The 25,567-nt window shown below is 44.4% G+C and overlaps 1 protein-coding gene across 3 annotated transcripts; it reads right to left on the reverse strand.

Annotated features, from left to right (window-relative positions):
- Positions 1–63: 63 nt before the first annotated feature.
- LOC134356966 (GATA-binding factor 2-like) lies at positions 64–25,564 on the reverse strand. Of its 3 annotated transcripts, none has more exons than XM_063068249.1 (6): positions 25,473–25,564; positions 20,845–21,204; positions 19,975–20,337; positions 17,128–17,273; positions 14,651–14,776; positions 64–5,483 (listed from the first exon to the last, which is right to left on the reverse strand). In XM_063068249.1, the coding sequence occupies exons 2-6, from the start codon at positions 21,080–21,082 to the stop codon at positions 5,193–5,195; spliced, it is 1,164 nt and encodes a 387-aa protein (XP_062924319.1). In that variant the 5' UTR covers positions 21,083–21,204; positions 25,473–25,564; the 3' UTR covers positions 64–5,192. The 3 variants fall into 3 exon arrangements, with proteins under 3 accessions (XP_062924319.1, XP_062924317.1, XP_062924318.1); XM_063068247.1 differs by having other exon boundaries at positions 19,729–20,337; XM_063068248.1 differs by lacking the exon at positions 25,473–25,564 and adding an exon at positions 21,380–21,527 and having other exon boundaries at positions 19,729–20,337.
- Between the last annotated feature and the right edge of the window lie 3 nt (positions 25,565–25,567).

Consider the following 25,567-nt stretch of genomic DNA (forward strand, 5'->3'; position numbering starts at 1 on the left):
ATAATCAACAGAAGAGGATAACAATGAACAGATATCACTTTCAAAAGCAGATTTCTTTTTACATCTTTTTTATTAATGTTAGCAATGTCCATGAGGAATAATGGTGGTAACATACACATTTATACAGATAATTGTATGAACATGTTGTACATATTTAAACAATAACTTAATCTACCAACAAAAAAATTAACAAGAAGAATGTAAATACTGCAAGAAACCAAAATCTGTTTATGATGACATGATAAAAATAACTTAAAAAAACTCACTGCTTCCAACTACACCACAGTGAGTGACAATATATTGCACTTTGTCCTCTCAACTCTGATTTTTTTTTGCATTTTTTTCTTAAAAAATATTTTTGTCAGTAACTCTCCCATTTTGACATTCCCAGATGAAAATTCAGCTTAATTTCAAATTAATATTCACTGTACCATTACTTTAAGAAACGCATACGCTGGGTTCCAAATCGCTCGGCAAGAAAGGAAAAATAATAAAATCGGTAGAAGATAAAACCGTCTCACAAGACATTGACCTCTGCCCTCTGATATATATAACCAATACAAAGTACAGCTTTATATGTCAAGGACCATTTTAGAAACATTCAAAACAGATTTTTTAATATGGCTGTTCAGTCCTTGAAAAATAATCTTTATAAAATTGCAAAGTAAAAGATCCTCCATTTTGCTTTCTCAGACTGCTGAAGGGCTTGTTAATTGAGATATATATAAAATACTCCCTCTGTGTGTTAGACACAAAGTCTGTCACATGATGGCCAAGTCGGACAGACCTGCATCTGCTCAGAGAACTGGTGATCAAGGAGTTAATCACTGTTACAATGAACACTACAGACCACACACACCTGTTGATATATTTTTGATATTCAGCATTCAAAGGGAAAAGGTGCCCTGGATTGGAATTTCTGTGGTCTTATGTTCCAGCCTTCCAGACTAATAGTTCACCAATGAAGTTCAGTTCTGGTCACCTCATTATAGCAGGTTGATAGGGCGGCTAAGAAGGCGTGTAGTGTATTGGCCTTCAGTTATCGGGGGGATTGAGTTCAAGAGCCATGTTACACCTCAATAAAACTCTAGTTAGACCAGACACCGAATATCCTGTTCAGTTCTGGTCCCCTCATTAAAGGAACGGTGTGGAAGCTTTAGAGAGGGTGCAGAGATTTACCAGGATGCTGCGTGGATTAGACAGCGTGCCTTATGAGGATAGGTTGAGCGAGCTAGGGATTTTCTCTTTGCAGTGAAGGAGGAAGAGATATGACATGAGGTGTACAAGATGATAAGATGCAGAGATCCAGTGTTCAACCAGATACTTTTTCCTGGGGAGGAAATGGCTAATACCATTAGACATAATTTTAAGGTTATTGGAGGAAAATGTAGGGAGGATGTTAGAGTTAGGAACTTTACACAGAGGGCAGTGAGTGTGTGGATCGCATTGCCAAGATAGAGGCAAATACAGTACGGGCATTCAAGACTCTTAGATAGGCACATGGGTGAGGGAAAAATGGAGGGTTATGTGGGTAGAAAGAGTTAGATTGATCTTTAAGAGTAGGTTAAAAAGTCAGTACAGCATCACAGGTTGAAGGGCCTGTACAGTGCTGTAATGTTCTATGTTTTGTGTTCACTTGCCCTTCCCAACCTCAAGATTTGAACCACAGAGATCTAAGAACATTCAACTAAGTCCTCATCCCTCCACCAATACCTCAGGGTCAGCAAAGCAATCAGAACAGGGTAACTCGGTCCGAGCTTCATTCTGCGTGGTGTTGAAGGCCAAACATGGGTAATTTCCTTTTAGTTAGAGACAAGGAAAGGGAATGGAGAAAGAAAACTGCTTTGCAAAACTAAATCTTAGCTGAGATATCTCCCGGTTGAACAGGCTCGGACCTTATTCCCTGGAGCACGGGGAATGAGGGGAGATTTGATAGAGGTATACAGTATTTTGAGTATAGATAGGATAAATGCAAGCAGGCTTTTTCCACTGAGGTTGTGTGAGACGGCAACTAGAGGTCACAAGGAAGAAAAGTGCAATATCTAAGGGGAACCTGAGATGGAACTTTCTCACTCGGAGGTTCGAGTGAGTATGTAACAAGTTGCCAGTGGAAGCGGTGGATGCGGGTTTGGTTGCAACATTTAAGGGAGGTTTGGATAGGTGCGTGGGTGGGAAGGGTATAGAGGGCCATGGTCCCGGTGTGTGTTAATGGAACTGAGCAGAGTAAGAGTTCAGCAAGGAACAGATGGACTGAATGGCCTGTTTCTGTACTGTAGCACTAATACGATTCTCCATCACTCTATATTTGCAGTAGGTAAGTTGCTAGTGGGATTCTGAGGGATAAGCATTTGGAAAGAAAGGGACTGATTAGGGATAGCTGGCATAGCTTTGTGCATGAGCAAACATGCTTTGAAAATTTGGCTGAGTTTTTTGAAGATGTAAACAAGAAGCTATGATCCAGGTATAGGTCCATGGGACTAAGCAGAATAAGAGGACTGTTTATTCCTCTCTATTGATGTTGCCTGACCTGCTGAGCTCTTCCAGCATTTTGTGTGTTACTCTGGATTTCCAGCATCTGCAGAATCTCTTATGTTTATGATTTCCTCCTACTGTTAAGTCCTGAGGATATAGCTAGCAAGATTTAACTGAAATCTCATGTTGCTTTTGGATCTTATCATAGAGAAATTAGACCCATGTCTAATCCTCCTCTCAGATCTTGAAAAACCTCATCTTGATATGCTGTCAAGTTCCCCTTTTCTCTAGCACACTGTTACGCCCTGATTTTGACTGTGCTATGAAGTGGTTTGGTCAATTTACTACAAGCTCCAATACAGAGGATTGCAAGAGGCTGCCCACAGCTGTCGACTTGGCCAGCTCCATCTCGGGAACAACCCTCCTCACCATCAAGAGTCGGTGCCTCAAGGCGGCATCGATCACTAAGGACCCCCACCATTAGCGCCATGCCCTCCTCTCGTTACTATTTGAAGACCCTCACTCAATGATTCTGGAACAGCTTCTTCCCCTGCACAATCAGATTTCTGAATGGTCCAAGAACCCACGAACACCGCCTCATTTTTCCTTTTTTTTTTCCGCACTGTGTAATTCTGTCATTTGCAGCCATTTTTGTCTTTGCCCTGTCCTGCCAGCACAAAGCAACAAATTTCTTGACAAAAGATTCTGCAGATGGTGGAAATCTTGAGCAACACACACAAAATGCTGGAGGAACTCAGCACGTCAGGCAGCATCGGTGGAGAGGAATAAACAGGCGACGTTTTGTGCCAGGGCCTTCACCAGGACTGGAAAGGACTGGGGCGGGGCGGGGGGGGAGAGGCAAAACAAAAAGATAGGGGAGGGGAAGGAGTACAAGCTGGGAGGTGATAGGTAAGACCAGGTGAGGGGGAAGATGGGTGGAGGAGGGCGGACGAAGGAAGAAGCTGGGAGGTGATAGGCAAAAGAGGTAAAGGGCTGAAGAAGAAAGAATTTGATTGGAGAAGAGAGTAGCAGAAAGGGAAGGAGGAGGGCACCAGAGGGAGGAGAAGTTAAGGGGTGAGAGGGGAGCAAGAATGGAGAAAGGAAGAAGAGATAAGGGGGAGGGGGAGAGAAAGGTCTCTTGACTACAAGCTATGACCTGTTTTGATGTTGTGGTTAAGAAGATGACTACACAGCAGACCATGGTAACCAGCAATGCAACTGCTCCCTGTATAACACCCCCATCCTCTTGGTTGGCAGAAATTAAAACTGTGGTGATACTTTTAAACTGAGAGAAGGAACAAGAACCTGTTTAAAGTGAGATGTGGAAAGCAAAACTTTTTTTAAAGAACTCTGGTTTACATACTTGCCTGAGAATGACCAAATAAAAATGTACAACAGTTATCCATCTGCATTGAAATCACTTTTGCCCATTTGGTGTCTTTCCAAGGGTGAGAACTGAGGTTAAGGTAGGGAGGGTTTCGTTAAAAACCACGGGCTCTTGTCTGCACCTTCCCCACTGTTCCACCCCACTCTTGGCCCCCCTCTTTGTTGAAGGATCTAGTTCATTCTAGGGTTCTCCACAATGGATGATACCCAACCAGTACCTCTTGCAACAGTCAAGCATCAGTCAAAACTCATCTATCAATACCAGCTGGCAACTGGGCGATGAAGCTGTCGTATCTGGACACAATCCTTTCTTATGCTTACTCAGAGTCACTGGAGAGCAGTGAGGCATTTGGCTAGTTTCCTCCTACATTCATAAGACCCTAAGACATAGGAGCAGAATTAGGGCGATCAGCCCACTTTGCTCTTCGATCGTAGCTGAATTATTTTCTCTCTCAGCCCTACTCTCCTGCCTTCTCACCATAACCTTTTAGGTCCTTACTGATCAAGAACCCAAGAACCTTAGCATTAACTGTACCCATTAACTTGGCCTCCATAGCTGCCTGTGGCTATTTCTCTTGGAGGGGAGAGATTTGGTGGGGGGGGGGCGGTTATGGTTGTTGAGGTGGTGGTGTGGATTGAGCCTAATCCCGTAGCCAACATTTCCTTGGTTCCGCGTCGCAATTAACCAAACACAGACCAGTTAACCAAACCCTGCAATTGTTCCCCCACCCTCCCTGCCCTTTGACCCCAACCCCGTGACAAAATCCCAGAATCAGGACAAACCCCTCCCGTAAAATGAGATAACATATCGCACAACATGAATTAATTAAAACAATTCAAATGGAAAGAAATATACTTCAAAGTTAAGTGGCCTTGCTTAATTTTTTTTTGAGTGTTTTTGTTTAACTGCAAGTAATGAAAGAAATTCAGCATATGCTATTAGGTTTTTGCAAACCTTTTACCCCCAAAATTCTCTGATTTACAATATTCACATCAACACCAAGAAACAAAGTCGCTTTGCAAGGTGTCCAGCTTGGTTCTGCCTCCGTGTGCCTCCCAGTTCGAAGCAAGCAAAACAAACCAAACTCATCGTCGCCTTCCTGCTTCTTCGCTGAGGAGGCAAAACTCTTTTCGGTTTGACTCCAATTTTGCCTCCCACAAGTCCTGCAATGCCAGCTGGGGTCAGCGGCCGCCCTCCAACCACCACGCAAGTCCGTCCTCGATCTTTCTTGCTTTGGAAAAGATGGAGGCAAAAGCCTCTCGTGTGTTTTTCTTCTCTCCTGTTCCATTTCTCATCGCCCGCCGGAGGGGGAGGTCTCGCTCCCCCCCCCCCACTAGCCCATGGCGGTCACCATGCTGGAGGGGTGCGGGTGCCCGAAGGAGAGGCTGGACGACGGGTGGATGGGGGTGGGGGTGGGCAGCATGTGGCTGGCGTGACTGAAGGGAGGCAGATGTCCCATGTGCTGCATGTGTCCAGCCAGGCTGAAGGACGAGGCCTTGTCCTGCATGCACTTGGACAGTTCCTCGAAGCCATCCGACATCCTCTTGTTCTTCTTCGACTTGCTGGACATCTTCCTGTTGCGTGTTTGAATCCCCTCCTTCTTCATAGTGAGGGGCCTGTTCACCTAAAAGCCCACAGGCAGAGCAGAAAAGAACATGGTCTCTGTTAAGATACACTTACACTCAGTGGCCGATTAATCTTTTATTTTTATTTAAAGATACAGCGTGGACTGGGCCTTTGATACAATGAACCTGCCCCGCTCAACAACCCGCATATACAACCCAAGCCTAATCACAGGACAACTAACTCATACGTCTTTAGACTGTGGGAGGAAACCAGAGCACCTGTAGGAAACCCAAGCAGTCGTGGGGAGAAGGTGCAAGCTCCTTACAGATGGTGCCAAAACTGAACTTTGAACTCTGACACCCTGAGGTGAAATAGAGCCACACTAACTACTATGGTAATGTGGCACACTAATTATTAGGAACACCTGTACACCTGCTCATTAATGCAATTATCTGATCAACCAATCAGGTGACACCACTCGATACATAAAAGCATGCAGACATGGTCAAGAGGTTAAGGCGTTTTTCAGAGCAAACATCAGGATGGGGAAGGGATGTGATCTATGTGACTTTGACCATTGAATGGCTGTTGGTGCCAGATGGGGTGGTTTGTGCATCTCAGAAACTGCTGGTCCCCTGGGATTTTCACACAACAGTCTCAAGAGTTTATAGAGAATAAAGATACAGCTCCCACTTTGTCACAATGGTTCTCTCAAGTGATGCTATGTCTTAGTTTGGAGAAAATTAGAAGTCGAACCTTTGAACCTTTATTTGATTTTGAGAAAAGCTGGGGCTCATTTGCTCGTTATTATCATTTGAGTTAATTGATATAATTTTTCCACGATCTAACTGTAAATTTTTTAGTATATTTTCTTTTCTTGCTGGCAGTTTGATGTTTACTGTTAGAAGCTTTTTGTATGATGCATGACTCCGGGGTTGTACACCTAATGGGTTCTTTTTTCTCCCCCCACTTTTCTGCTTACTAAGTTTTTTTTGTTATCACAATCTTTTTTTCCAATCTTTAAGATAATGTCTTTTTTGAGACATTGTAAGTGTTGTTACTTCAATGTACTCATGTTATTTTTCCTGTATAACAATAAAAAGATTTGAAAAGAAAGAGAATGGTGTGAAAAACAAAAAGCATCCAGTTCTGTGGGTGAAAACGCCTCGTTAATGAGAGAGGTCAGAGGAGAATAGTCAGACTGGTTCAAGCTGACAGGAAGGCGACAGTAACTCAAATAACCACACGTTACAACAGTGGTGTGCAGAAGAGCATCTCTGAACGCACATCTTGAACTTCGAATGTGGATGGGCTACAGCAGCAGAAGACCAAACATACACTCAGTGACCATTTTATTAGAGACAGGAGGTACCTTATAGTCTGCCCACTGGATTTACTGAAATGAGAGGAGAGATCAACCTCTCATTTAAGGAGAGGAGAGGACAACCTTACTAACTACAGTGAGTAAAGTCACAGTGGCGTAGTGATCAGCACAACGCTGTTACTTCACCATTGACCCGGTTTCAATCTCTGCCACTGTCTGTAAGGAGTCTGCACGCTCTCTCTGTGACCCTGTGGTTTCCTCCAGGTGTTCCAGTTTCTTTCCACAGTCCAAAGACGTACAGGTTCGGGTTAGTAAGTACTGGGCAAGCTACGTTAGCGAGGAAAGTGTGGTGACACGCGGTCTGTCCCCCGTTCATCCTCGTTCTGTGTTGATCGTTGACGCAACTGTCTGTTACGATATTTCAATGTACATGTGACAAATAAAGCTAATCTTTAATCTTCACTCATTACAACAGAGCAACCTCTTCTCCTTTCCCTCTACCACTGCAAACTATTCCCTCTTATAGAACTGTAGAGTACAGGGACAGGCTGTTCAGACCACGATGATGTACTGAGCTAATTAAACTCCTGATACACTAATCGCCACTGCCTGCACAAGGTCCTTACTCCTCCAGTCCACACACATTCCATCCAAGAACTCCTTAAACGCCCCTCCACCACCACTCCAGACCATAAGAATAGGAGCACAATACAGCCATTCGGCCCATATAGTCTGCCCTTATTCCATTATGGCTGATGTATTATCCTCTCAAACCCATTCTCCTGCCTTCTCCCTGTAACCTTTGACACCCTGACTAATCAAGAATGTATCCATCTCTGCTTTAAATACGCCCCACGACTTGGCCTCCACAGCCATTTGTGGCAGTGAATTCCACAGATTTACCGCCCCCGGCCTGAAGAAATTCCTCCTCATCTCTGCTTTGAAAGGGAGGTGCATTCAGGGCACCCACCTCTCTCTTGTAAAAATACTTGCCCCACGCATCTCCTTTGAACCTAGACCCTCTCACCTTAAAAGGTATGGTATTAAGGTTCAAAGTTCAAAGTTTTTTTTTTAAATCGGTACATATATGTCACCATATACAACCGTGAGATTCATTTTCTTGTTGGCATACTCAATAAATCCATAGAATAATAACCATAACATAATTAATGAAAGCCCAAACCAACTTGGGTGTTCAACCAGTATGCAAAAGACAGCAAACTGAAAATACAAAAGGAAAGAAATAATAATAAGTAAATAAGCAATAAGTATTGAGAACGCAAGATGAAAAGTCCTTGAAAGTGAGTCCATAGATTGTGGGAACTGTTTATTGTTGGGGTGAGTTTATCCCCTTTAATTCAAGAGCCTGATGGTTGAGGGGTAGTAACTTTTCCTGAACCTGTAGCTGTGAGTTCTGAGGCTCCTGTACCTTCTTCCTGATGGCAGCAGCAAGAAGAGAGCCTGTGCTGGGTGGTGAGGGTCCTGATGCTACTTTCCTGTGACAGCACTTCATATAGATGTACAGGCTGAGAAAATACTCTCAATATACCTCTCCTTATTTCCACAACCTTCTATCAGATCTCTCCTCAGCCTCCAGCACTTACATTCTGATTAGCGTCACTCATCTGCACCAAGATATCACTTACTGCAGCCAATTAACCCACTTATAGGACTTTGGAACGTAGGAAACCAGGAGCAACACGTGCAGTCGCATGGAGAGCATGCTAACTCCACAGAGACAGCGTTCCAGGTCAGCAGTGAACTCGGGTCCCTGGAGCGACTCAACCTACTGCTCCATGCTCCACAACTGAAAGGCCCAGATGGAGAGGATATTTCCTATAGTGGGGGAGTCTTGGACAAAGGGGCAGTTTCAGAATGTAAGGACGTCTATTTAGAACAGTGATGAGGAGGAATTTCTTTAGCCAGAGGGTGGTGAATCTGTGGAATTCATTGCCAGAGACAGACATGGAGGCCAAGACACTGGATATATTTACACCGGAGGTTCTTGATTGGTCAGGGTGTCAAAGGCAGAAAAATGGGATTGAGATGGATAATAAATCAGCCATGATGGAATTGTGGAACAGACTCGATGGGCCAAATGGCCTAATTCTGCTCCTGTGCCTTATGGGAAAATGATACTAACTACTCTATGTACCTCGGGTATGCTCACGTGAACCACAGCCCACCATACCTCTCACAAATGGGTACCTTTCCGTATTTCTCTAGTGCTGCAATCGAAGCAACATCCACCACTTCCACCGGCAGCTCATTCCCTCTCACACCACCCTTTGAATCCCCCCGAATATCCTCAGGTTCCCCTTAAATATTTCACCTTTCACCCTTAACCTATGACCTCTAGTTCTGGTCTCACCCACCCTCAGTAGGAAAAGTCTACAGTCGGCCCTCCGTATCCACGGGTTCGGCATCCACGGATTCAACTAACCGTGGATCGGGATCGGAAAAAAACAGGAAATTCTCTCTCCAGCACTCGTTGTTTGAGCACAGCTCCTGACATTAGTATTAATGAGTCTCCTCCAGCGTCCTTATTCCCCGAACAACAACTATTTACATAGCATTTCCATTGTATTAGGTATTATAAGTACTGTAATCTAGAGATGATTAAAAGTATTTTCAAAATCTTTGATTTGCTATAAAGCACAGATGTTGACTAATAATATGTTTTACTATATGTTAAGGATATTTTCCTCTTTTTTAAACCAAACAGCTGTTTTTTTTCCCCTGGTAGTGGGTTTAGATTTTTTGTATAATAAAATTATTTCTTTTCAATATTATGTTTAAATTTAATTTATATGGATATGGGGTAGTTACACTTCATCTGTGATTTTAATATATTGTAATTGATATATATTATATATCCTACTGTGCTCTGTATTCTTTTAATTGATAAACATATTGAAAAAGAAAAGTATTACTCGTTCGAGCATTGTTCGCCTCGCATCTCGTTCACTCGCTACTTGTGTTGTGAGCGAGAGGAAGGAGTTTAAGGCTAGTAAGGGATGGCTGGCTGGCTATGTAAAAGTGCTACAGCCTCAAGAACTTAAAGATCACGGGAGAATTGGCGTCGGCTGATGCCGAGGCAGCGTCAGCGTTCCCAGAAGAGCTACGATGGTTGTGTCTGTACTGAGCATGTACAGACATTTTTTTTCTTGTCATTATTCCCTGAACAATACGGTATAACAACTCTTTACATAGCATTTACATTGTATCAGGTATTGTAAGTAATCTAGAGATGATTTAAAGTATATGGGAGGATGTGCGTAGGTTATATGCAAATACTATGCCATTTTATATACGGGACTTGAGCATCCGCGGAATTTGGTATCCGCGGGGGGGGGGGGTCCCGGAACCAAATCCCCCATGAATACGGAGGGCCGACTGTACTTGCATTTACCCTATGCCCCTCATAATTTTATATACCTCCATCAAATCTCCCCTCATTCTCCAACTCTCCAGGAGATAAAGTCCTAACCCATTCAAACTTTCCCTGTAACTCAGGAGCTCAAGTGCAGGAAACATCTTTCTCAGCTGGAAGGAGTGCAGCGAAGACTTATGAAGGTGTTGCTAGGACACAAAGGACTGACTTATGGAGAAAGGTCAAGCACTGTGGGGCTTTTTCATTGCTTTGTTGGGTGGCAGGGTGGAGATATGTCTCTACTAAACGAGGCAGACAGCAGGTCACCCGAGGCCAAGGTGTAGCACCTGCTTAGCCCCCTGGATCAGGATCAACTTAAAGCTATGGGAGCAGGTGGTGGATGGTCACATGAGCAGCTGGTGCACATCACAAGTCCTGGCTATGCGACCACTGACACCAGGCAGACAATCTCTGAAGAATATTGATAATAGCTGGGGCCACCCATCGTGTAAAGACACTGCTCAGAAGAAGGTAATGGCAAACCATTTCTGTAGAATAATTTGCCAAGAACAATCATGGTCACCTACATCATACAACACAATGAACAAACTTATAAAAGTTTATAAAATAATGAGGGGCACACAATCATTTTTTTTCCCCAGGATTGGGGAATGAAGAATTAGAGGAACATTAAGGTGGTGGTGTGAACTAAAGAGGCAGCAGATGCTGTAACCTAAAACAAAAACAGGATGCTTTAACAGCACAGAAGGCCAAGCAGCAGCTGCAGAAGCAGAAGATACCAGTCGTCGTTTCAATCAGATTTATATCTCACATCTACATTGAATCACACCACGAAAGAAATCCAGAGCCACACACACAAAATGCTGGAGGAACTCTGCAGGTCAGGCAGCATCGATGGAGATCAATAAAGAGTCAACATTTCAGGCCGAGACCCGCCACCAGGACTGGAAAGGCAGGGGGAAGAATCCAGAATAAAGGTGGTGGGGGGAGAGGGAGGAGGCTGCCTACAAGATGGTAGGTGAAGCTAGGAGAGTAGGAGAGGGGTGAAATAAGAAGCTGGAAGGTGATAGGTGGAAGAGGCAAAGGGCTAAAGAAGAAAGAATCTGATAGGAGAGGAGAGTGGACCATGGGAGAAAGGGAAGGGGGGGGAGAACTGGGCAGGGCGGGGGGGGCACTAATCTCTCTTAAGAAGCTAATCTCTCTCTCTCTCTCAACATTTCCTATGATCTGCTCTAACAAAAATGACACATTTCATTATATTGTTCAATGTACATATTAATCTGATTCTGTATCTGACAAGGTGCGACGTGTCATCAAGGTAGCTGGGAGTGTCAATTTAAACCCTTTCCCGTTCAGTCTCAGATTAAAACACCAACTGATACCTTCTGTCTCTACAGAAGCTGCTCGGCCGTCGGTGCTTTTGAAGCACCCTGTGCTTGTTTTATTTTTCAGCATCTGCTGTCTCTTTTGTCTGCACCACCACCTTAATGTTCCCCTCCAAACTACATCCCACCCTATATCATCACCCTAGAATTGTTAGTGTGAGGGACACCTTCACCACACATGATGGTGCTGAAGACGGCTCCCTCTAACAGCTTTTCGAAGGCCATCAGGGATCAGTAATCAATGCTGTCCTTGCAGCTCTCCTGTAAACCGGGTCACAAATACAGGGTGAGAACAGAAGCCACAGAACCAAGTAAATAGTGAGAGGGCGGATTTTAAATGATGAAAGTTTTCCTTTAATTCAAATTTTTAAAAAAGGTAGGAAAATTAAGACAGGCATGGATAGGGACCAGAGTAGATTAACTTTATTTGTCACGTGTACATCGAAATATAGGAACAGTGAAATACACCAACAACCAGCACAGTCCGAGGATGTGCTGGGGGCAGCCCGCAAGTGACACCACACTTCCTGTGCCAATGTAGCATGTCCACAACTCACTAACTCTAACCCACTTATTTTGGAATTTTGGATGGAAAATGGAGCACCCGGATGAAACCCATGTGGTCACAGGGCAATGCACAAACTCCTTACACACAGCGGCGGGAATGATAGCATTCCGCTAAACATGATGCTACCTGCTGCACCAGATCTTAAATAATGGAAGTCTCTTTTTTTAAATAAATAAATAAATAAATAAATAAGGCATCATCTCTAGGAAGAGGTACAGTCGACTTTTCGGGCCGAGACTCTTCTGTACCTCTTCCTAGAGATGCTGCCTGGCCTGCTGCGTTCACCAGCAACTTTGATGTGTGTTGCTTGAATTTCCAGCATCTGCAGGATTCCTCGTGTTTATGTAAAATAAATAAGGTACGCAACATTGCTTGAGGCATAGATCGGGTGGCGGGGTGGAGGTACGTCTCTGCCAAAGAAAGTGTAATGCACACTTCCCCTCCACCTAGCCTGCAGGTCACCCTTGGTAAGGGTCCAGCGAAGCCTTGGGAGCGGGTGGTGGATGGTCGTATGAGCAGCTGATATATATCACGTCCCGGTTATGTGACCACTGACGCCAGACAGATAATCACTGAAGAGTATTGATAATGACTGGAGTTACCCATCTTGTAAAGACACTGCCCAGAAGGCAATGGCAAACCACTTCTGTAGAAAAACTTGCCAAGAACAATCATGGTCGCAGAAGGACCATCATCACCTACAGCATACGTAATGACGTTTGACAGAATGATGGTGATGATCAATAGGGAAGACTACCGATAGCAGAGGCATCTAATACTGAATAACAAACATTTAGGGTCAGGGCATAAGAGGTTTAAAGAAGAAATGTTTTCACCGGGAAGGTGTTTGGAATCTGTGGATGTGGTGGAGGCAAATAATCAGAATCGGATTTATCTGCACTGAATTAAATGTCCTGAAGTTTGCTTTGCAGCAGCAGTACAAAAGACATAAAACTACCATAAATTGCAAAATAAGTCAAAGTTGCAGAAAGAGAGTGAGGTAGTGTTGATGGATTCATAGATACGGTGTGTCAAACTTTCTGCTCTCTAGTACTTTGGGCAATTGGGAGGAAGTAAACAGAAAGGTGTCACCACCCAAGTTTATAAATCAAGGGAATCCTCTGGAAAGGACGTGCACTTATCCAATTCCAACCTGCTTGGCCACATCTGCATCTTAAATGTAAACCAGAGCTTTTTTTAAAACACTTGGGAAGAAGTCAATTCAGTGTAATAGTGAAAAGAAAAAAAATCTGCCTTAAAACTCCCAGAGGTAGATATCAAACTTGATATGCACAATATGTTGTCACGTTTAATTTAAAATGTTGGTAATTCTAGAGGAAGATTGTCAGCAAATAGAATGGGAAATGTCACTTCGTTCATGTAATTCACTGTATTTTAACTCATTGTGTGACAACTCATGTTCACAATATCTATTATTTTTTTCTTTTTTGTATTTGTTCTCTTTTGAACATTTGATTATCTTCATGTGCATATTTTCATCAATTCTATTGTGTTTCTCTGTATTTACTGTGAATGCCCACAAGTAAGTGAATCTCAGGGTTGTAGTCAGTCAAACATTGAGCAAGGAATTAGCCAATGTTTGACAGATTTAAGCATCGGGCCAGACTGGAAAGGTCAGGCATGGGTCAAGTTAAGCAGGCAGGACCCAGACCTGAGAACGTATCGAAGCAACACAGCCTGGGTCCAAGGGCGAGGGATGACCCACTGCTTGGCTGATCTAAGCGCCAGGCCAGATTGAAAAGGTCAGGGAGTCGGGACTGGAGGCGAGGGACTGGTGGACAGCAAGGTTTCCTCACCGCCGCGCTGAACTGACATTGTGACCTGTAACTAACAGGTTCCTGGATCGGCTGCAGTGATGTAGGGCTTCGTAGCTGTGGACTCACTTTTGTAAAGTTCCGTTCTGAGTGTTATTTGCTAACTTTTATTGCTTGCATGATTTGATTTTTTTCCCCCTACACATTGGGTGTTTGAGTCATTTTCCAATGGGTTCTATTGGGTTTCTTTGTCTTCTGGCTGCCTGTAAGGGGATGAATCTGAAGGTTGTATAATGTATACATACTTTGATACTTTGTAATGCACCTGGATTGGTGACTTAGTTGATTTGGGACAAGTTAATTGTTTAAGATGTTCTACCTTGTGAGGGAGAAGGGGAGAGAGAGATAATTTTAATTAAGCCATTACACTCACTTTCCAAAGAACAACAAATGACAGAGATAGAGGCATAACAGATTAGAATCAGTCAAGTTTACACAATAATTTACCTAGGGCCTCCAGCGGTTAAATAAACAGTCTTTAAGAGTCTCCTTTAAGATGCGCTTTGAAAACAGAGGTGCGGGAGGGAGGGGGAGGCAGGATAAATAAATCACTAGGAGTATTTATCCAGACTAAATTGTATTTTCCACATCAAAACCAAGCACAATGCAAGAGAGAGGCAAGACTTTATCTCGCCCTCCTGTCAACTGCCCCTTTAAATGTTTTTAGTCCATTAAAATATTATGCGGTGCCTTTGACAAGAGAGTTTTATTTTACTTACATTGTGGAGTTTGAAGTAAAGGCCACAGGCGTTGCATACCGGGTCACCGTTGGCGTTCCGCCGCCACAGAGTGGTGGTTGTGGTCTGACAATTGGCGCACGAAGTCCCCGCTCTCCTGGCCGCTGACTGCGTGGAAATTGAAAGAAAAACACAACGCGGGCGATTAGCTGGTTGGAGTGGGGTTTGAACAACAGAATCTGAGATTTAGTGCGCGGTGATCCACCCAGTCTCCGAACCCCGGGCCTTCACCAGGTCAGCCGTGAGACGGAGAATCCCGAACCGGTAAGTTAAGAGGGCTGTTCGGCTTACAGTGAAAAAGATGTTTTGGGGGTTTTTCCCCCCGATTTTGGAGCGGTCACATCAACCGACAACACGACTGCCGTCTGTAATGACGCTGAAATCATCCGGACAACTGTCGGTGATGAAGTACAAAAGCCTGGCTAAGAAATTCCCAAGGCTGGCGGTGACAACCTGACTACGCCAGGCTGTGCTGTACGGGCGCGGCGCGTTGGCGTCTTAAAAGGGATCAGAGCGGGGTTTAAATTGGAGCGAAATTCCAAAATCGTCCGCTAAGACGTCTTTAAAAACGGGCTCGCAACAAGCAAATTCTTCGGGGTTTTTTTCTGAAACACTTCCACTTACTTCCAAGCCCGCGATGGGCTGGGTTTAAGCGCAACTGTTTTCAGAAGAATAACCGATTTTAATAAATACCCGGCCCCCACCGAGGTCTCGTCATTAGGGCAGCGAACTGTTTACCTGTGCTGCGCATTTTATATGCATTTTGAATTGCATCTTATTAAATAATGTGGTAATATATTGTTTTATGTGGTGTGTGTGATATATGTATTGTGGCTACACTGTGGTCCGGACAGAGGTTGTTTCGTCTGTGGACAATCAGCCAGATGACAATAAACTTGAACTTTAAGATACAGAACTTCTAAATCACTCATTTAAAATCCCCCATTTCGATGTAAAAAAAAGTTCTGATCCCGACTATTGCAGGCAATATGTGTGTGTAACTACACAAATAAATTGCACTTTCCTCTCCCTTGTTGATGAGGAGAGATTTTTGGACAAGTCGGTTCTACAGAAACGAAGACCTCTCGTTCTCGCCCCCTGACTGAACACAGAGCCGAGTTCCTTATCTTTAGCGAACAGGCATCCGGTGCGGAACCCGCTGTCAGAATTTATAAAGGCTACTTAAAACCACCCAAACGAAAGTGCAAAATATCGCCGATTACCACAAAGAAAAACTGTTTTTTTTTTACTTTTACAAAAATATACACACACACATTGGGAACACTGCAAGGATAAATCCAGACACTATCTCACTCTGAGTCTAGCGCTAGAAAGAAAATAAATACCTAACAAAAACATTATTAAATTAAAGCGCTTTGATTCACCTTCCTGGAAATACCAACCGTTCGGTGACAAAACCCGACAAAAATACTAGAGATTCTTCTTTTATTTCTGTTATTCCCGTGGGACTCCACATTTGCCCTTCGCTTTCAATGTTAAAATTAATTAGCACCGAATTCTATTTTAATAAGTATAAATTAGTCGCTGTTTCAGAACCGCGCCAGCAATACTTTTAATTTTAAAACGAACTGACTGAGGCGTGCACATAGAATACAGCCCGGAGCCCCTTAACATTAGTCGGTGTAACTGATATTTAAAATATCTTGTCCTTTATTTTTACACGTGTAGTTTAGTGTTACATTGTGTTCACTGCGGGGAAAACAGCCGGCTGCAATATGTAAAAACCATTAGCGATTTTGTTTTGCTAATCTCGTAGCCTCTGATGCAGATTTTAATTACTGTACAACCTACACACTGACGGTCACAAAACCAGACACACATTTAACTTCAAATATGGATGAATAAATAACACAAATGCAGACGCTTGTATACATAAACTGATCCATACAGACATCAATCCCTACCGCACAGGTAGGTGAACACAAGTACACACAGATATAACTGTATACTCTTAACGTTGAAACGCAACAATAGGCAGACAAGATTGATCTTCTCACTCGAGTGTTTTAACTGCAAGCTTAGGGAAACACTACATGGTTGTAGTATATTTTCCAGCATACATCCTCATCTCCTCACACAGAGACACATATACACAGACACACAGAGACACATATACACAGACAAGCATTCACACATATACACACGCACAGTCTTAGCTTCCTCACCTTAAGCACCAGTCCCTGTACTTCATGGACATGCAATTTACCTTATGGATTTATATGTAATGCATTACATTATCTTATTTTGTGTTTATGTGTGTCTGTGTGTGTGTTTTTTTGCTACTGCATTGGGATGCCAGTTACAATTATTTCATTCCCCTTTACACTTACTAGAAATTACATCAAACAATATTGTGAATCCTACGCCTAGGCCCAATGTAAAATAAAAGCGGTTAGCAGCCCTCAGGTCGCGAAGGTTGTCACAATACAAAGACCTACCAATCTCCTTTTGGGTTTGATGAGAGGTCTGTTCTGCCCGTTCATCTTATGGTACAGGCCGCAGGCGTTACACAGGTAGTGGCCGGTACCGTCCCTTCTCCAGAGCGGTGTGGAGGTGGCCCCACAGTTCACGCATTCTCGGCCCTCTGAAATGAGAGACGGATAGACAGCAAAGTGACATGTCTGCTACTGAGCAAAATATCGGACCAACTACACACTCCAATGACCAGTTCAAATTAGGTTGCTCATATATTCTGAGAATTGCTTCGGATTGCGTTGAGGAAGTAACAGTAAATGCCTGTGTTTCTGTTCAAACAGTCCAGATAACCGCGTGCCCTTCACATACAGCGAGTGGGGGGGGGGGGGGAGAAGAGACCAATTTCCCTATTCCATCTGCTCCGGGTTCCATAATAAAATGCCGGCATTTGTTTTCCCAAACAAGAGAAAATCTGCAGATGCTGGAAATCCAAACAACACACAAAATGCTGGAGGAACTCAGCAGGCCAGGCAGCATCTATGGAAAAGAGTGCAGTTGATGTTTGGGGCCGAGACCCTTCGGCAGGACACACTCTAACTTCCCACTGTAATTTCAGATTATATACATATTTTCCCCTCTAATAATTTCCGTCTAATTTGGAGAAGGATTCGTCAGTATTCCGATTAAATAGATACAAATTGTTATCTTCGTTTTGAGCGCGATACATTGAAGGGGCAAGTTACATGGGCCAAAAATTCGGATGGGTATCTGTTTAATACGGAAGTAGAGAAAGCGCCAGCTTTTATTAAACCGAATAGTTAAATTATTCCGGAATAATGTGTCTTTTAAAGGGGTATTTTTATAAATCATTTGCAGCCCATCTGAAACGTGTTTTGATAGCTGACATATATTAAACTGCAAAAGTCCCTTCTTCGACAAAACAGAATCCAGTTTTTTTTAAAAATCAGCTCCGCAGGAAATCAACACAGATTTCGCAAACGTGTATTTTTCAAAGGGAACCTGCTCTGCCACGGAGGGTCGGAAAAGCTCGCGCACCGTTCGCCAGGTCCAGGAAATATAAAGCACGTTAGGTTTGCATGGGGTTATTTTCAAGGGATGATCACCGCTGAACACATCACGGCGCGGAAGATAAGAACTGCTCAACCGTACCTCGCGTTTACCGCCAAGTACAGGCATTAAGCCTTTTAATGGAACTTTGTCAATTTTAAATTAATAAATATCTTCGGGACCTTAACACTCCCTGATTATTAGGGGCTTTTTTTTATATTTAAAGGGTTCTGTGTCGGTAAACTTTTCAGCACAACTTGCAAGGAATAAGATACTTTTGCGGATGTTTCGCACTGTGGGCAGATTGTAACCGTCCTAAGGCTTGGGTAAGGAGACCGGCGCGAGAATAAGCGACTACAGAAGAAAAAAAAAGTCTTTTTGGTGCAGCTCGGAAGTTCAGCAGGGAATTGCGATGACATGTGCTAATTAAACATACGGTTAAAGCGCAAGGTTAAGGCCGGATAGTCGATGTGAGTCGGATTTCTATTACACAAATCAGCAAGAGCAAATCAACGCTGCAAATGTCCCGTTAATCAAATAAATCAGTCGATGAATTAAGACCATGAGCAATTTAACTACTGGATAATTTACTAGTTAGCAGTTCTAACATATTCCCAAGCTAAATCTTCAGTACCCACAGCCGTTCTGTTTTATATATACACACACATATATAACAGTAAATATTTTTGTTCTAAACACACGCTGGAGGTGTATTGGAATACAAAGGGTGGGCAGAAAGTTGCTAAGAAAATCGGTGGATATTTTGGGATTGGTACTGCACTCGGGTGCCGTAGAGAGGCGAATGCTGGGCAGAATTGGTTTTATTTCTGCAAGCGCGGTAATGTGACCCAGCACCGGGCTCTCGCCCTGAGTGCGAGGGAGATCAGGCCGGCAGAGACCGGCTGCGGGACCTGGTGGTGTCGGGGAAAGGGAAAATCGGATAGACCATGACCCCGATCAAGGGGCGGCGAAGGGGAAGTGGGAGGAGGGTAACTGCTGGGCGTTTCCACATTCTTCCCGCATCTTGCCCACTGAAAACTTCTAATCAAGCGTGCATGCGTTGCAACGTGCAGGCAAACAGTTTGAAGACCGGGCCTCGCCATAACGAATGGGAGTGGGGATTATTTCTCAAAATTAATTAATCATTGGGTTAATTTTTGAGGGCCACAATTAGACCTTTGGAATATTCAAAAGCAGGTGCATGTCACATTAATTAAAATTAACATACATCTCGGTTTTTTTCCATAATATATATTTTATTTTAAAACGTATTCTTTGGAGAAAATGTCTTTATTTTAGCTTTTCCCTGCACACTCTTCCAAATTTAATTCTAAACGAATCGACTTTTTAAAAAAAAACACAATTTAATACTTTATCCAAATTTTTTTTAAAAAAAGGTTTATTATAAGATATCCTTGCGTCATGAAGTGGAAAGGAAATAAAAATTTGCAAAGTTATAGTGTCACAGTGGGCTTGGACGTTTGAAACGAAGTTTATTTTGAGAGTCAATCTGATTTTGTTTGTTTGTTTTTAATTTAAAAGTTTAGAATGCTTACCGGCACACGAGCGTGTTTTGCTCCTGGATTTGGGTGTGAAATTAGTGGAGGCGCCGGTCAGGATTCCACTGGGGTGGAAAAGGCCGTTGTTGCACTCGTGAACATAGGAAGGGTAAGTGGGAATTGGGTGATGGGTGGAAGTCGCGCTGGTTCCGAGCGACGGCATAGTACTCCTAGTACATCCCAGTTTCATACTTTCTGCCAATGACACATGATACTTAATGGATTCCTTATCATCCTGCCGACCTGCTGCAGCTGCCACCGCCGCCGCCGTGTTGGACGGGGAAACCGTACTGTGAGCCCCCAGATCCGGCGACGCGTCCTTGGGAGGGGTGGGCGGGAAGCTGAAGAGGTGATGCGAGGTCGGGTGAGCCACCGCAGCCGCCGCCGCCGCCGCCAGGCTGCTGGCCGAGGTGCTTCCGGAGTAGACGCTGAGGCCGCTCGGCCCGGCCGGGTGGAGTGGCCCCTTGGTGAACGGGCTGACGGTCCACGCCGCGGCGTTGTGGTGGTGGTGGTGATGGGCCGAGAGCGCCTTGCCGCTGTCCAGCCACGAGATGGTTGGGCTGTGCAGGAGATGCGGCCCGCAGACCTGAGCGCCGGACAGACGGGCTGCAAACAATTTATGAGACATCCTAATTAATAACTCGCAGGGAGCCAAGGCAAGGGCAGCTAATAAACTGACAGGTCCTTTCCTTTCCAACGCAAAGCGAAACACACACACGCACACAAGTAAGTTAGCCAACTTCCAACGGAGAGAGAGAGAGAGAGGGAGAGAGAGAGGGCGCAGACGGTGGGGCCTCCAAATCTCGAAGCTCTTACAACTGTGGTACTCTCAATTATTAAATATTAAAGACTACGTTTTCGCAGTTTTGATATCATATCCGGGAAGTAGTTGGGTTTTTCGTCGCTCCCCCACCCTCTCCACAGCGAAATAGCAAGGGAGGTGTGGGGTGACAAAATACGTCCACGTTTCTTCCCCTTTTTTAATAAAAAAAATCAATACGAGGAAGTAGACACCTTTCAGTAGAGGCTGCAAGAACCGCGCAGGCACAGAGCGCAGAAATTGCGCATCCTCGGGGTATCACAACGGGGAAGGGGGTGATTAGTGACACTCACCGTGAGCTTGGCGGTAAGAGACTGTAGCCCGGGCGTGCGGGGAGTTACTGTAGTAAGGAGAGACAGGATTCCCTTGCCCGTCGAGATGATTGAAGAATACGTCGACCTCATCCGGCGGGAGAAGTTGCGTGGGTTCCATGTAATTGTGGGACAGGCTCGGGTGGTGAGACTCCGGGTGTTGCCCGTTCAGGACGGCGTGGTGCGACACCCACCGCGGCTGGTCCGTAGCAATTTCCATCGCGGCTTTAAAAGAGTTGGGAGAACCCAGAGTGGTCAACTTTAGGCGATCAAATCTGAACCGTCCGCGAGCGTCCTACGTTCGAGCGGCGGTCGTTTCCCCGTCTGGCGCCTGGATCACACCTGTAACGCCAGCAAAACAACACCGATTTAACGAAGAGAATTTATTCCCTTAAATTCGAGCTATAGCCGCCCTTTGCACCAAGGGACAGAAAGGAGTCGGCGTGCCTCTGAGCTTTTAAAAACCGCACTGGACCCAAAACAAACAATGTATACATTAAAAAGGTATATTACTCACAAGTTGCATGTAAATTGTTGATCACAAACAACTCCCAGTTTCTGCCGGAGGTAAGGTCACTGATAGGATTGGATTAAAACGCATGGGGTCCATTTGTCCTGCACTAAAAAAGCGTGCGCGACACAAGCAAAGACGGGGGGGGGGGAGGAGAGAATGCCTTCAAGTTTGCAGATCGCTGAAGTTACAAAAATGAAAAGCCTCACTGATTTTCGTATCACTAAAACCATCCGATGGCTACACTGGCGCCAGCCAGCCCAACTGCTCAGTAGACATGAACAAGCGCGTCGCAGTCACTAATAATCGCAAACAGCCAATCAGAGCGCGGGAGCCGAGGTCGCAACTCTCAACCCCATTGGCTCCCTCCTAGAGACACGCAAGTACACAATAAAGTTATTTACAACTTGCTAATTTACCAAAATCTTCCATTCGCTCCGTTTTTTTTTAAATGGCGACAAATTCGACAAGCAGGTAATGAAATCAGAAGGCTTTTTTTTGGGAGAGGGAGATAAACTTAAATCAGTCTGTTGGAAGTTCTAAGGCGACTTGCGAATTACTCCCAAACAAGATGCTCTCGGGAACGGGCGAACACGTTCGGTAAAATCTAAATATTAATGACTTATAAACTTCGGGATATCGCGCGGATATATTTTGCTCTATCCAGGTTTTACTTTGCGGGTCAAATCCAGTTGATTTGTTAACGTGGTCTCGCATTGAAGGAGCGAGTTGTGTCTCTTTCTCGCCCTGTTGAATTTTTGTTTTGAAGTGGGGGGAAGCTTTGTATTTGAGTTTGGAAAACGCTGGGCATTCGGACGCTGTGTAATTGGCCAGTGGCAGCGCCGGCGTTTGACTCCCCCCGCAACAGTCAGTCTAACCCCAGCCACACTGACGCCGAGGCTCTGACGTCACCGATCTTTCAAAACTTAACCAGGAAATGAAATTCTCCTCGCCACCCCCCTTCGCCGACCCCAGCCTCTCCCCAACCACCCCCTTCAAAAAAAGGTCAGATCCATAAAGAATAGGAACCAGTTTGAATAAGTCTATCTGCAGCATAACTGGTCGACTTCTTGTTTTAGGTCCGGACTACTAAGGCTAAGGTTTCAAAGAGCTCCCGGGCTCCTCTCTGTGACCACGGGCACCGTCCACCAAGCACTTCCCGAACCGAAGGTTTCAGGTGTGACAATCTGCATCTTCCCCCCCCACCCCAAAAATGCGAATACAAAGCCCCGCCGAATTATCCTCACTGCCCTAACGTCCAGGCGCTTCACCGTCGGAGCGGACGGGGAGAAAAGGAGCGAGTGCCCGCGAACGCTATCGGTACTCAAATCAATGACGAGAAACAAAAAATCAAATTACTCTTTATTATCGTTTCATTTCCGACTAAAAGTGACCAACTAGCCACAGCTTAATTCTTACAAGGGCGGTGGGGTTCTGTTAATATTTACGCTGCCAAGTTCGAATCGGTGTGTGCAAGAAGGACAGGGCGGTCTACAACGCATGCAGTTTGGTCCCTTACACCTAAGTGCCATTAAATAACTCGACATGTTTATGACCACTGCTTTAATCTTATTTAAAGTTAATTGTATTCAGCATCAACTTTATTTTTCTTAAAATTATTATGTGTTCTACCGTCTCCCAGTTAATCCGCGGAGTCTGAGAAGATACGGGGGATATTTCTTTGAATATATATATTGTAACCTAAGTGGCATTAAAGTTAATTTACAGAAACGGTTCTGGCTTGAGTAATATTTTAACTGTGTTTCTATGCAAACGGGGGTGGAAAAAATGGTTAATCTGCGCGATGCGGGCGGGCTCGAGATTGTCCGGATTCGGTTGGACAAACACGCGCACGACGGGTCTCGATGATGAGAACAAGGAGAGACTATTCCCGGCGGCTGTCGGCTCGGTGAAACGAGCGCCCGGGACGAGAAGGCCGCCGTCATCGTGGGGTATACGACTTCTCTACAGCACGCCGATAAGTATCCAGGAGTAGGTGGTGAAGAGACGGAAATTTGTAGAACTGACACAAGGCACGGTGCATGGAACGTCCTCCACTGTTCTGTCCGGGTGGTCGATTTTAACCCCTTCGTCACCACCACGGTGCTAGTGCGAAGCAAACTCGAAAACTGGTACAATGTAAGATAAGAAAACGAGGGCCGAACCCTTCAAATTACCTGGTGTAAACATTATTCGTGACACTGGTAACAGCAGAGAGCTGCGACATTTCTGAAGAGGGGTCTTGACCCGAAAAGCCGACTCCATAGATGCCGCCTGACCTGCTGAGTTTCTCCAGTATTTTGTGGGTTTTTTTCTGTAGTTATATGTCCAGCATCCGCAGAATCTCTTGTGCTTATTCAATTAAACCATTCTGATATTACACAGAGACAGAGCAGTTACCCCTAAAATATCTTACATTATTTATATTATATCCCTTCGATATTTTAGATCCTTCTTATATTTTTCAAATTCGAACATATTTTCTAATCTTTATTGCCAATACGGAGAACGGCCCCGTCTCTCTTGTGAACCCGGAACGGGTTCGCGTCAACGCGAAACATGTTCCTGAAATTCAAACACGAGAGATTCTGCAGAAGCTGGAAATCCAGAGAACCACACACAAAACGCTGGAGGAACTCAGCAGGTCAGGCGGCAGCTATGGAAAAGAGTAGACAGTCGACGTTACGGGCCGGGCCCCTTCCTCAGGATCTAACAATCACCCGTCATTAGCGGGAAACATCCCAAAAGATAACCTAGTTATTTAATTCCGCGCTACACACACACGCTCTCTCTCCCTTTCTCCACATTCCTGCCGCCAATCTTTTGCCATTGCCTGCGTTTCATTTGATGTTTAATTCTTTCGTTGTATGTTTCTTTGTTACCGAGCGTAGGGCAGACGAGCTCATGGGACGGCGAGTATAGCCAGTTTCACAGGATTTCTGCAAAATTGTATTTAAACGATTGAAGTGGTGGGAGCTGATCGGACGGGGGGGTGGTGGTGGAGGTTCTTTAAATTAGCGCGGGTGAACTGTAAACATGTCCAAATGGTAACTGGTTGTAGAACCTTAGACCTGATAACCTCGTTGTGACCTCCAAGTTTATGGAGGGGGGAAAACACGAACTTTAATTCTCCTAACACACCCAACCCCACTGGCGCCTTCCTCCACTACCGCTCCTCTCTTCCCCCTTTCCTTAAACCAGTCCCAAATCGATGCGAGAAAACCTAGCTGTTTAAGGAATGTCATTCATTAACAATCGAATCCCAAAGACCTATCCTTCAGCCCCACACTTTACCCCCCCCCGGGAGAAATCGACACGAAACTTATTTTAAAATGTACAACTTTCCGTTGTCAGCGGCGTGAACACCTTTGAGTCACGTTTATGTCAATCGCGGCTTGGTCTCATTGGGCGAATGATAATGTAAACACAATTTTAATTCGTAGCAAACTAAACCGGGTTTAGACTGGGCGCCTCTTTTTTTTCCCCGGGATTAATTGGGACAGAAACAAAGTAAATATTTTTTGACAGCCCAAGTCGAAGAACAGTTGGGTGTCCATCCCCAAACGCAGAACATGTCAGTTAAACTTGGAGAGGTCAATATTTTAGAGTAATTTTGTTTTTAATACACTGAACCCAATTTAATGTAAACCTCGCTTGGAAAACCCGTTCAGTTAACCAGTAACAATATTATTTATCAGAACCATTCCCAGCAATCTACATTATCCACCAGAGTAAAAATTTTAATCAGGATAAACTGTCTTTGCCTGCGGTATGGACCGGTAATTATTTCAATCCTTCAGCCGCGCGTAGAATTTATATGTTAATGCATTAAGTATCTATGGTGCGTGTATTTTGTGACTGGGTTATTGTTGAAACATTTATGCCGTTGTAGCTCGTTACTGTGTGAGGTAAAATACTTACCACGGTAACCTCCGCAGTGAAGTTTAGAACTTCGGCGTCAATTTAGCAAAGACTGAACAACGCCAGTCTTAATCTGGAGCCTAAATGGGATTAAAATCTCACCCTTCTTCAAGTAGCAAACAACCGAAGTGTCTCGTTCACGAAAGGAAAAAAAAAGAATGGCAAGCGAGTAACTAACCTTTACTTCGGGGAACGGCGAGTCCTGATCTGGTGCGGGCTGCGGTGGTCGGAGACGACTGGCGCTGTGACGGTGGAGCTGTATGTGTAGTAAAG

The sequence above is a fragment of the Mobula hypostoma genome, chromosome 15, assembly GCF_963921235.1.
Source record: "Mobula hypostoma chromosome 15, sMobHyp1.1, whole genome shotgun sequence".
Lineage (NCBI taxonomy): Eukaryota > Metazoa > Chordata > Chondrichthyes > Myliobatiformes > Myliobatidae > Mobula > Mobula hypostoma.

Coding starts and splice junctions, on each gene's coding strand:
- LOC134356966 (XM_063068247.1), bottom strand. CDS start 21,082: ATGGAAATTGCTACGGACCAGCCGCGGTGGGTGTCGCACCACGCCGTC. Junction 20,338..20,844: donor CTCTTACCGCCAAGCTCACG/GTGAGTGTCACT, acceptor AATTGTTTGCAG/CCCGTCTGTCCGGCGCTCAG. Junction 17,274..19,728: donor CAAAACACGCTCGTGTGCCG/GTAAGCATTCTA, acceptor CTCTCATTTCAG/AGGGCCGAGAATGCGTGAAC.